The sequence below is a fragment of the Anser cygnoides genome, chromosome 1 (assembly GCF_040182565.1).
Source record: "Anser cygnoides isolate HZ-2024a breed goose chromosome 1, Taihu_goose_T2T_genome, whole genome shotgun sequence".
Lineage (NCBI taxonomy): Eukaryota > Metazoa > Chordata > Aves > Anseriformes > Anatidae > Anser > Anser cygnoides.
Window position 1 is genome coordinate 127493462 of NC_089873.1, and position 12789 is coordinate 127506250.

At 38.1% G+C, this 12789-nt stretch overlaps 1 protein-coding gene across 1 annotated transcript in view; it reads right to left on the reverse strand.

Moving 5' to 3' along the window:
* The window catches only part of PHEX (phosphate regulating endopeptidase X-linked), a 102620-nt gene that overhangs the window by 22272 nt on the left and 67559 nt on the right, over positions 1–12789 (reverse strand). The window contains exon 15 of the mRNA XM_013183854.3: positions 6322–6380. Within this exon, the coding sequence (XP_013039308.3) occupies positions 6322–6380 (59 nt within the window). The remainder of the gene's footprint in view (positions 1–6321; positions 6381–12789) is intronic.

Consider the following 12789-nt stretch of genomic DNA (forward strand, 5'->3'; position numbering starts at 1 on the left):
ATAACTGAATCTCTTCCCAGTGCCATTTGAGGTGCCTTTGCATGTCCTGCCTGGGACATGAAGTGCCACTCCCAATGGAATGAGTTCTCCTGTCTCCAGGGTCTCAGATCTGCAAGATATGACGATGTACTAGATGCTGCAAAGAATCCCAGACAGCTTTGATCTACCTATATGAAGGCAATTAGGATCACTCTGTCGTAACATTGACCTGAACCCTACACCTTATTTCAAGTTCTATCCTGCAGACAATAAGGATGGAAAATATAAATTGTGTGAGGCACAGTAACTGTTTCAGACTGTGCACGAATACAAAGCTTAACTTTCTGAGTCGTAGTGAATACATTAATTAACAGATAAAGAGAAATTATGGTCTTAAAGCAGAGGACTCAGCAACTTTTGGTTCAATTCTTGGCTCAGTTTCCATTTCACCTTACAAAAGAGGGTCTTTGCTGCTCATGAAACAGAGAGAACCTCAGTGGGGCACAGTGAGGAGAAATGCATGATGGTTTGTGACAAGCTAATGAATAAGTGTGCTGAGGGATTAAGAAACATGTTTTTACAATAAATTTTAAGCTTTATTTTCTGAAGACAACAACTCTCTAGATTCCCCAGATAAAAGGAAAAGCACACGGAAAAAATCCTCCTATTTTAAACATTTATACATAAGAATTTTAGGAAGAAGAAATAGAAAAATGTGTGTAAGGATCATGTATCATCTCACCTATAACTGTAAGTAAATAAAAGAGAATACTGTCCATTAGTAAATAGGAAAAAATGAAAACGAGTGCTCACTTAAGAACACTTAAAGCTTACTTAATAACAGGGCTCAGAAAGTATTCAGTCCAAATCTGTTATGTTCATTAACCTCCTGGAAACTAATGGAGCACTTGAAACTACTTCATCAATAACCTTCCAATTAGTCCAGTTCTTAAGGGAAGAGAAAGTGCTGCTACGAGGAGTCCCCTGGTCCTTCCCCAGCCACGGCACCATGTGCTGTTTGCCAGTGCTTGCCTGGCTCCTGGTGAGATAAGAGTTCTCCTTTTCAACTCACAGCATCAGCCAGCTGCCAGCATCAATATCTGCATGCCACTTTCTGTAAAGATGATACTTACTGCCTAATATAAGCTCTCATCTGTAGTTTTCTCTATGGATGCTAATTCGAACATAATATTAAAATTCTATTTTAGATTATATCTTCTTCCTGTAGCATGTAATGAAGCCGCTCTCAAAAGAGGCCTCTTGACTTTCTAGAGAACTGCAGTACAAGCAAAAATGACTTAGAAGAAGCATAGGTATAAACTTACAGAGATAACATCAACAGGAGTTAATTATCCAATACATCTATTCAAGCTCATACCTCATTGAGTGTGTTGCTTATAGTTGCCTCAGTTCACTGTAAATCCACTTTTCATTACTGTTCACAACCCACAGATGTTACTTTTTTGACATATTCTAGAGGCAAATATATTGACACTTGGAAAGAAAATTAAACACACCAAATGTCTAATGAGCAGTTCCCTTCTACCCTTCACACATTCAAGGGCCAATATTTTAGTGTTGTAATGAAATAAAACCTTTTCTTGAAGAGAATTATGCTAGCATACTTTGTTCATCACTTGTATCTATTTTCATCACGTACTTGTTGGCTGCTCTAGAGCTCATTAAAATAAAGTCTCTTTTGGAAAGTGTTTTTGTATTCCAGTGATCATAATTTAAAAAGATGGTATTCATGCTGCTTAGGTTATATGAAGTGTGCTTAGACACATATGTAGCATCTAAAGACAATTATATGTACCTGTTATCCTTGTTAAGTACCTATAATTGAACAAAAATTGACTAGCAAATACTAAGAAAAATCCAATTAGAATTTAAAAGTGATTAATAACCATTGTAAAGATGCATGGTTGTTAATCTAAGATGCTTTGAAGCATGGAAAAAAAAAGAAAAAACAGGAAATAAATAAAACTAAAGTATAGAGATCATCAGGAGCCAACTTTAATAAGATAAATTTTATACACCATAATTAATAAATTTGCTTTTTGCAGCACATCTTACCTTGATACTTACTTCTTTTTTGGAAAAATTAACAGAATTGTTGTCCATTTGAGCAATTGATAATTTACTAATGAAAATTAAATGAAGTAATAGCAGCCATAAAGGATGTTTGCACTGAAGCAGAGCAGAATTCATTACAATATATGCACATTGAAGTTTTGCTTTATTCTCCCAAATCCAGCCATTTTTTTAATCATCTAGTTTCTATTGTCTATTAATTTTCACTTTTAGTGAAGAAAAGTCTTTTCTTGCAAGCAATTCAGTAGTCAAGATGCCACTAAAAACAGTAACGAATTTCCCTTATATGAAGATTGCATGGACTTGCATGGAGATTCTAGCAATTTCTTGTTTAACACTTAAGCGAGCAATACAGACTACAGTGACAGGAGAATTTATAGACCTTTCACTGGGAGAATGCCAGAGACTTCCCTGTGCTATGGGTGCAGAAAGAAAAGGCATCTTCCTAAAGTTAAGAAGTGATCAAGGACCACCATGTTCCCCTCCACTTCTGCAGGTACCTGATGACAACTCCTTTTCAGAGTCCACAGATCAAGGCACAGATGATGCCTTTTCTCTAAATTGTTTCATGAAACCTTCAGTGACTAATCGAGTTTGGAGTTGCTGTGGTTAAGCTGATAATATCACACAGTACATTTCTGTTTCCAAATTGAGTGTTCTTAATTTTTAGAATCAACTTTAAAACCAAGTCTTTTCCCGCTAATGTAGCAGCTGCTTTCCAGAAAGAATTTGCTTTATACATTTTAGAATTCAGTTTTCCCAAATACTCCTTCTTAGTAAATGCATTTACCAAGAGAATAAATAGATGGGCCTTGAACACACTAAATTCTAGTTTGTGTACTGAAGAGCAAGAACAATCAAGAAGATAAAGAGCCGACCTAACCCATTCTCCTCTCTGTAGCAGTGACCTGTAGATATCAGTGGAAAGAGCATTGGGCATCTATCTGTGAGGTAGTTCTTCCATTAATACAACTTTTGACCTTCCAGCAATCAGTAGATGAGGGACATGTCCTCTTGAAACAGAGTTTATCCTCCTGGATCTAAAACTATGCCTTTGTTCAAGACAGAACACCCTCTTTTTCTGATCATCTGCTAACAGAGTGACCAGCACAGATCCTTTGGTAACACACCCCTCCAACTATTCTGAAAACAATGAATTTGTTCCTATCTCCTTTTCTCATCTCTGATTAGTCATTAATTTCTGAAAGGATATTCTTTCCTGTCTCCTGACAAATTCCAATTAATAGTATTGGGAAAGAACTTCATGAAAAGTGTTCCACGGAAATAAACGTAACATATCAAGTTCACTTACATGCTGAATTACAAAAAAAAAAAACAAAACAAAAAAAAAAAACTATTAGACTAAGGAAGCGTGATTTTTTTTTTTCTAAAAGAGAGCAAAGAACAAGTCACTTTGACTCTTCCCCATTATTTCACATATTTACTCATTCTTGTCTTTGTTATGGTCAGTTTTCTTCACATAGGTGCTAGAATACTGCATATAATTATATCCCTCTGGATGCTCTTCGAGAAAAAAAGATCTGACATTTGCCATACCCATTCTTCCCATGCCATGGATGGTGCAAGTGATAACATACCAAGGCTGGTTGGTTGGCAACTTCTAAGTTCCTTTGGAATATCTGAGTGAATATTATCTGGTGCTTATATTTGTTCCAATACACTTTATGAATTTCTTCTAAAGCATCTTCTATTAACACTATGTGTGAGACACTTCTTGGGACTTAATTTCCATAAGAAAAAGCTTGAGGATAAGAACCTTCCAAACTCTTCCAACACAGAGAATTGTATTATTTTTATGTCTTAAAGACTGTCCTTTTTCAGTGTATTTGGAAAAAAAAAAAAAAGTTTTATTATTAGTTCTTATATTCTTAGAAAGTTGCTCCTCCAATCTGTGTGGGCTTGTTATACCACAACTTTACATTTAACCTTCTAGAGCTCATGCTCATTTTTATTCTCAAATTACGTTCTTATTTGTAGAATTTTGACATTCTGTTTTGTAGAACTTTTTTTCTGTTGTTTAACTACACCTTTGAAAAGGACACACGTTTTGTAGCACATCCCCAGCCCCTGCAGAACTTGCTGTGATTACTACTGAAAACATAGCTATAGAGCAGTAAGGCAATAATTCCTGTGTGTGAGATTTGCCCAGAGATACAGCCCACAGCAGGAGTATGCTTGGGATTGCAAAGTTTGGTCTAACACGGTACAGTTCGTTCCCAGCAGCATTACTGGGAACTCAGTAGCAATATGACAAATATTTATCAGCAGCTTCAGACCTGAGCACGTTCCCTGCACATGTCACAGGGGCCACATTCCCTGCAAAGCACATTGATGGAAGTCAGCAATGGAAGATCATTTTGTGCTGTGCCTTTCATCAAGCCTCTTCTCCTTTTGCACATCATTTTGAGTGTGAGGTTACATGTGTAACTCTCTCACTCACAGGTAGAACAGGATTTTGTTCAGAAAGAACCACCTAAACCCTTTTGCTCTTAGGAGCTTGCTTGTCTTAAAAGGACAGTGAGCAGCACTATCCAAATTTCTAGGTCAAATGCCAGCAATACAAGACGGTCAGCAGTTGAGATACAAAACACAACCGCCCCTATACCCATGACGGATAGGTTACATTTGACAGCCCTCTGCTTCGTGACACTTAGACACAGTGAGTGCACAATTCAGCTTCAGTAGCTCCAGCCTCTCCATTGCAGCTTTCTCTAATGTGCCCTGGCGGAGAGGCTAGGAGAGCTGAATGCAGCTGGAACTTGAAAAGACCCAATATTAAAGAAGATGTAACAGCAACAGCTCTCATTTTGCACTGACTGAGCTTCCTCTCTGTCCACACAATACATCTGAAAGAGCAGCGGGGGCCTGTGCTCAGTTTAGTGGGAAAACCAGATGTCGTTTTTCAGATGTACTTTAGAGCTCTGATCAACCTGGTGAAACCTGCCTCAAGCATACACTCCAACGATCAACAAAAATGTGGCTGCTTAATGATGGCAGATTTCTAATTAAAGTGGAGCAGTCTAGCTCTAGAACTAATTTTAGTCAAAAGACCCACCTAATTATCATACTTGCTTTACAAATGAGCTCACTTAGATACAAAAGAATTTAGATTTGGTGGCAAGAAATTATTTACAGAAATAGGCAAGAGCAGATACCAGCAGACCCAGATCGCCTGTCCTCTGCTGTAACCTCTTCAGCGGGAAACATTCATTCTGGGCCTTTCAAAAATTGTTTTTCTATTCGATCAAAAGGGATTCAGGAGAAAGCGGGGGAGTCACTCAGTGATTTTTGACAAGCCTGTCTCTGGGGACCCAGATCACAGAGGTTGCAGCACTCAGCCTTCCAGGCCCTGGCGGCATAAAACTGGAATGGCTGATTTAACTTGCAAAGCTAATAGCAATGAAGAGAAGTGTCAGGGCAAAGATAACACTATTATCCACAGAAATACTGGTATAGACTTTTAAAACCAGTTAGAAATTTTGCATGCAAAGTCCCATTAAAGCAATTGGAGCAAACATCCAAACCCATACGTATCTTTGGAAAATCTCAACAATTTTACCAAACCAGGATTTATACTCACTAGAAACAACAAGGAACTAAAATTAGTGCAAGACAGGTGGCACTCTACATACAAGAAAATTTCATCACACTATACAGGCAAGAGTTTTAAGTTACCTACAGATACCGCTTCTTGTCCTTGTAAGGTATTGAACAAATCTGCCGGACACCATTTTTATTTTATTTTTTAAGTCACAATCTCCTATAACCATGGTTTTTGCTACATATCTATTAATACTAGCAAACTGAATTGCTGTCACTTAAAGTGTTAGTGCATATTTATGGGGGTATATGTGCACATGTTTTTGCTACAGCAAACAGAAAATAGAAACAGTAGTATAAACTTTAGTAAAAGTGATTTAAGCTAACATTTTTGTTCATATTTGCAATGGACAGACTACACACAAGCAGTTACTGCAACTCAGTTTACTCAGGGTAATTCACTAAGCAACAGTAATTCAGATTTGTTGGAGCCCTTGCTTTTCCAGAACTATCCTCTAACTAAAATGCCTCACAGATAAATTATGTTTAAGTTATGTTTGCAGTTCTGATTTTCTTCTCCCCAATATACAGTCACACACACACAAACTGTACAGATATTTTCTGAAGCTTAATGTAACATTTGCCAAACAGACATTTTAAAAACAGGCTCAGAAGTCAGATACTCACTGATTTGATTGGTAGATGCACTATAAAAAGCATTGACAGTAGTTGGGCTGGTAAACCACCTGTAGTAAGAGCAAAAGCAATCATCTGTCAGTACACTAAAACAACTTTATGAATAGAATAAGCAAAGATTAAAAGTTCACTCAGTGGAAAGAAAAATGTAAAAGACCGAGGATACATTAAATTATTTCTCCAGTTCAGCTCACAGTTTCTGGAACATCGAAGTCTATTGTTTAATGGCTTTACTTTAAGTGCACTTACTCAATGATTGTTCAACAAGAGTGATTGTTAAGTTTCCTATTACCTAATCTGTTGTATTTCTAAGTGACATTAGTGCTTGTGAGGTCTTCCAAGCTGACAAACTGAAGTCCTGACTTCACCCAACAGAGGTGCAACACTGATAGCAGCTGTGAAAACTCTATAAGATTTTATTATACCTGTCTTTCAACCATGTGCAGAGAAACTCCCTCTTGAAACTAGAGAGCATTTTGAAATGACTGAAGTGGCTTCAGACTCTTTGCTGAACAGGCACTTGTATGATTAGGATGATGTTAACAACATGGGTAGGTCCTTTCTGGGAACCTAAATTTGAAATAAACAGCTTCACACTCTGTACTCTACTCAGTGAGCATCAGTGTGCCCATAAACAAATGGACATCCTTAAAGCAAAACAAATTTTACAAGGAATATTACCATTTCTTCTCGTGTTTAGATTTCTCATACTTCCAGGAACCTAGATTTGAAGTGCAAATAGGATTTATGAATCTCCTTAGCCTAAGCTCATCTATATTGGCAGTGGTTTCACCCATACGAGTGGAAAAATCTCAATAAGTTTCAGCAAGATCCAAAACCCCTCTGAGGAAATTCTGACTTCAGTGAGTTCAAGATTTCACCTTATGCTTTTATAATGAACTGAGAAAAAATTGAAGTAATTAATAAAGATGATGAGAATTTGTAGCTAATTCATAATAAATTAGAAACAACTGTAATAAGCATCCAAAAAAGGAAAATCCTGATTTCTTTAGCAACACATTACTCAGAAGCTTTATAAATCCTGAAAGCAATAAAAATAATGCAATTGCTTTGGAAAATTCCTTTCAAAGAGAAAAGATAGCAACTGCAAAACAAGGAGTAAGACAAAGGAAGATCTATCAGAACATGGAAAATGTGTGATGCCGGTGACATTCAAGAGCATGATTTGTGTTTTAAAATAGCATCATCAAATGAAGGAGTTATCTGCAGAGCCTGACTGTTGTTCTGACAGTTGATGTCCTCACATAGACCATGTAACAAAGGGGAGAGGTTTATGATGGCAGCATTCTGTCTTTTATCAATAAGTTTATCTGCTTCTCTCATGTTCAAAGCTGAACAGCTTATTTTATAATGCAGTAACTAGAAAAAGTAACCAAGGAAAGCCAAGAGTGATGTCTTGTAAATGTCTAAACCATCCATCATATTATACTCTCTAATTGCCACAGATAATTCTCCCACTTTTGTTTATTAGGAGATGCTGAATGGGAGGAGTAGGGGGAGGTTGTTTATTTTGGTGTTTTCTGTTTCCTCTGTAATAAAGGCATGAAATGCAAGAGATAACATAGTGAGATAATGGAAAACTGAAGAAAGAATGCTTATGGTGAAGGGATAAAGAAAAAAAATTAGGGGCTCTAATTGACCACATTTTATTTTCACATTTGTTGACATCACTGATGAGCAGAAATATTTTGAAGGATTCAAGCCAGCCACTTGTGCAGTGATACTGCTCTCCCAGCTTAGCAGTAGCTCTGAAGGACTCTGTCTCAAGGAGACAACCCTGGAGGGACCCACTTGAAATGCTCAACACTATAATTTGGATTTTACTGGAAGTTTGAATAGACACATAGCATTGCAACTTCTACCTCACCCTGTGGGTTTGCTCCACTTAAAACATCCTTTCTATTCTCTTGAACAGCAACTTCTAAGCATGAAAAAGGCTTCCAAACAACAAACAACTCCCTTTTTACAAATCCTTCTTACAGTGTGTGTCTTGCAGGGCTCCCTCATTTCCAGGCACAGGATTAAAGGCCTGAGGCAGATAACTTACACTTCAAAACAGACTAATGTACTTTGCTCTCTTCCCCATCCTCTTTGCTGTTGCGCTCCCGGGGCCACACTGAGCTCACTGCAACCAGCTCTTGATGGGAAACACCACAAGCAGTGGTTAAAGAGTTCCTCAAGTACAATCAATGCCTCTCTAACAGCACAAGTTTTCACCTCTTTTTCTGGGTGAGGAGCTAACCATAGCGATGCACGTATTTGTCATAACAGAAACACCTCATTTGGCCTGAGAGCAACCAACACCGCACCACTGCTGGCCACACTTTCATGCCTAAGAAGTTACCTCATTGCTTGTAGACAAGCTGCTGAGTCTCATTACAACCTCTCTGTCCTGTTGCTACTCCTTTCTTCATGATCTACCACTGCAACAGCAGAGCCCATCTTGTCTTCTGAGCTTAGTATAAACCAGACACCAATAGCAGTCTCAATTTTCTCATTGTAAAACTGAACTATGTTCTTTCTAAGTCACTTTTTCACAACAAGGCCTCAAGAAAAACCCAGTGTGAAATTTGTTATACTTTTAAGCAGATAGAAAGAGAAGACTTAGTAGCTGTAACAAGGAGTCACAAAGAAAAGAGTTTTCTGGTGACAAGCAGTGTATACTGCTGAATTTTATATTTGACATTTAGAGACTCTGGCAAGGAGCATATTTGCACTCCAGCATTTTGTTGTACCATTGCAAGCCACTCTCAGAAAGATTTAGAAAGCATTTTCCACAAAAGAACAGAAATAACTGAGACTGCTTCTATTCAGACTAGATGAACAACTTCACCTCACATTTGTCAGCCTCTTTCAGTGAGTGCCTTGAAATGATTGAGTCTTCAGTGACAGACCTTAACTAATAATATATCAAATTACTATATGAAGAGCTATAATAAATAGCTGTCAATGTTAAATTTTAAGGTGAAGCAAATTTAGAAATAGCTCTCACATTCCTGTTTGAAGTCTGGTTGGTCATTTGCTCTAGATCTGGTTACAATGTCAGTGTATTTGACTCACTATCAGGACAGAAAAAAAAAAAGAAAAAAAAAGAAAAAAAAGACAAGCATAACAAAATCTAAGCTCCCTTTAATTACAGACTAAATAATAAAACTAGAATTGTTTCTTCTGTTTCTATTTCTTAGTAGCATGTGAAAGAGGAATAGCTGAGTGTAAAACGTTACCTATCAACTACTGCAGCAGTCAAAACATAAAGCTGTGGACTTGATACTTTTAAGTTTGATATCTCTTGCAAAGAAAATCTTGTACTGAGATAACAAGTGAGGCAGATGCTCTAATAGGTTTGTGTTACAGCTATCTCCACCATATCTTACTTCCTGAGTTAAAAGCATAGTGTGTTACAACGGCAGTCATGAAAAGTGTTGACTGGGAATGATTACAATACAAGGAAAAGCTTATTTCTTTAATTCTCCACAAAGCATGAACTGAAGTTACAATTTGTTCTCTCAACTTTTTGAGTTAGAGGAAACACTTAGATGGAGCAGAACTTGATGTGCAGCGTCCCAAGTAAAAATTGTGTTTTTGTTGTTGTTGTTGTTGTTGTTTGAAGACTGCAAAGTGCACCTCCTGTGGCTGTGGTGACTGCAGGGGAACCAGGCCCCTGGGGACCCCAGTATCAAGTCACAGCTCCTCGGCACCATCTGGGTGCGAAAGGTTTCCAGGTGCATTCCTCCCATCCATGGCGTGATCAGCATCGCACATGATGCCCTCCCTACTCCTTTTCACAGAATCATAGAATCACAAAAGGGTTGGAAGGGACCTTAAAGATCACCCAGTTCCGATACCTGCCAGGGACACCTCCCACCAGACCAGGTTGCCCAAAGCCCCATCCAGCCTGGCCTTGAATAACTCCAGGGATGGGGCATCCACAGCTTCTCTGGGAAACCTGTTCCAGTGCCTCACTACCCTCACAGTGAAGAATTTCATCCCGATATCTAATCTAAATCTACCCTCTTTTATTTTAAAGCCATTACCCCTTGTCATATCACAACACTCCCTTTTTGCTGTAAACCAGACAACAGCTAGGTCAGGAGGGAGCAAAACACAGGACAATGAATTTTGATAAATACTCCTGGTTTGGGGGATTGTTTCTGTTTCTTAGATTACAAAACCATTGAATCCCCAGAATAACTATTTCCACTTTCTTATCCACATTCCTCTTGCTTTATCAAACTCCTTTGTCTTGTACCTCTCAGCTCCTCTGTCCCCTGATAGTGTTTCCCTGGTGTTTCAAGTGAACTAGCACATTGTTTTTCCATATAGTTGACTATGCTGATGAAAGTGAGTCCAGATTGAAATAATATTGCTGAGAAATCTGCACCATCTGCTAAATGAATATAGTGTTTCACATTTGGGAGTAATATTACAGTACTATGTGATAACTTATTTTCTTATATACTTGTTTTCTTATTTATCTTTATCAGTCCACAGCATGGACCATCTTTTAATATATATCTCTAAATATAAATATTTTGCTAGAAGCTACTGAACTAAAGAAAAGTAAAAACAAAGAAAATGGAAACAAACCCCCAAGGGTAATTCTCTATTAACACAGTGCCAAGCTTCAGTGTAGGCCAATGATCTGTGGAGTTCAGTGACAGATAAAAGTTTAAAAAAAATAAAAAATAAAAAAAATAAACAGAGAAAGAAAAGAAAGAAAGAAAAAAGAGAAGTAAAAGCCTCAGAATGCAGTGTTCTGATAGCCAAAATGTGGCAAACACTAATGCATTTAAGACCATCCTTGACATGCCTCAGACTGGTGGGAATTATTTGTATATTATAATAAATTAAAACACAGGATGGTATTTTTACTACAGGTGACAATGGCTTTCTGTGCCTTGGTAGTCCTCAGCTGACACAGCAACAGTGGCCAGTGTAAGGGATACCACCTTCAGATCCCTTTTCTATCCCTGAGCAGGTGCAGAGGCAGAATAATCCCCCAAGAGGAAAAACCATGGCTGAGGGCTCAGACAGGTTTACCCCCAGCCCCGCAGGGAACAGAGCATATAGTTGTGCTGACAGAGAAAAGATATTGAAAATCAGGTTGGGATGCCCCAAGCCAGACTGTTCCCCAGTGAGCTGCGCAGAGTGAAGCTGGAAGGGTCTGTCCCCTGCCCTATAAGTATGCACACATGGGGACAGTAAACCCACCAGAGGTTCCCATCTCCTCTCTTATGCAGCAGCCAGTACAGAAGGGGTCATTTTTTCCTTTTTACTCCACCTCCTGTGGATGAGCTACTTTGTGACCACATATGGACACTAGACCTGTTTATCTTCCTATTTTTTTAAGCAAAGGAAAGTGCAAAAGCAGACTGGAATAGATCTACTTAAGGGCAAGACAAAGGTGATGAGGAGACTGCTGTTAAGTAATCCTCAAGATAAAAGGACAAAGACAAGGAAGAGAAAGTAGTCAATCTTGTAGTGGTCAGTAGGGTAAAACCTTCAAGTTTTTGAAGTGTACCCACATGAAGTGACAGTTCTCAGAGGTGACAGCCCTTGAGGTGTGTATTCAGGGACTACCTGCCCATTAATTTCCCTGCAGGGGGTATTTTCATTCCTGCCAGCAGTCTACTTAGTCTGTGTTAGTGCTGCCTCAACTTTGCTCACAGGATGAGGGCTGCTGATTACAATTTCTGTGGAGAGGCAAGCATTATGTTTCACTGGGATTAACCATTGCAATGTCAGAAAAAGGTGTAATGAGCTTAGGTTAACTCATCATTAAAATGAAGCTATAAATAACCCCCTGAAAATATGCAGCCAAACTATGAAATTCTAACCAAGCACGGGCTGCAACTGCCCTGCTGGCACCCTCTTCCTACCTCACGGACAATGCAGAGCCATCCTTGAAACAAGGTACAGTTCAGTATGAGAAGGAATTTCTGGAACCATAAGGAAATAGCATCACAGGAGCTAAGCAGCAGCACTGATTTCAAAGGCTCTGTGCAGAAGGAGTCATTTTTAAGTAGCGTGATTAGAGTAATTAAGTTCTGTTTAGGTTATAATTTGCATTTTAAGGATTTGATTACCCACCAGTAAGAAAAGAGACTGATTCTTTTATGTATTTGATGACTATATGTGACACAATATGTACTCTCAGGTTTACAAATAAAATATAACATATGTAAATTAAATCATGTCTTAGGCTGTATCACTGCAATCAACAGCAGGTAACTAACAACGCTTATTGCTATCATTAATAATATTATCTCTTGATAATGGCTCCATTAATAGAAAAAGTATTTCATAAATCTCTGCTGTATCATTCCAAATTCTAACTGTGACCAAGAGACATAATCCAGTTTCAATTGAGATTCAACTAGTTCTTTTTTTTTTCATTAGATTAAAAGTTTAAACTGCCAGAATATGTTTATTGTGCAT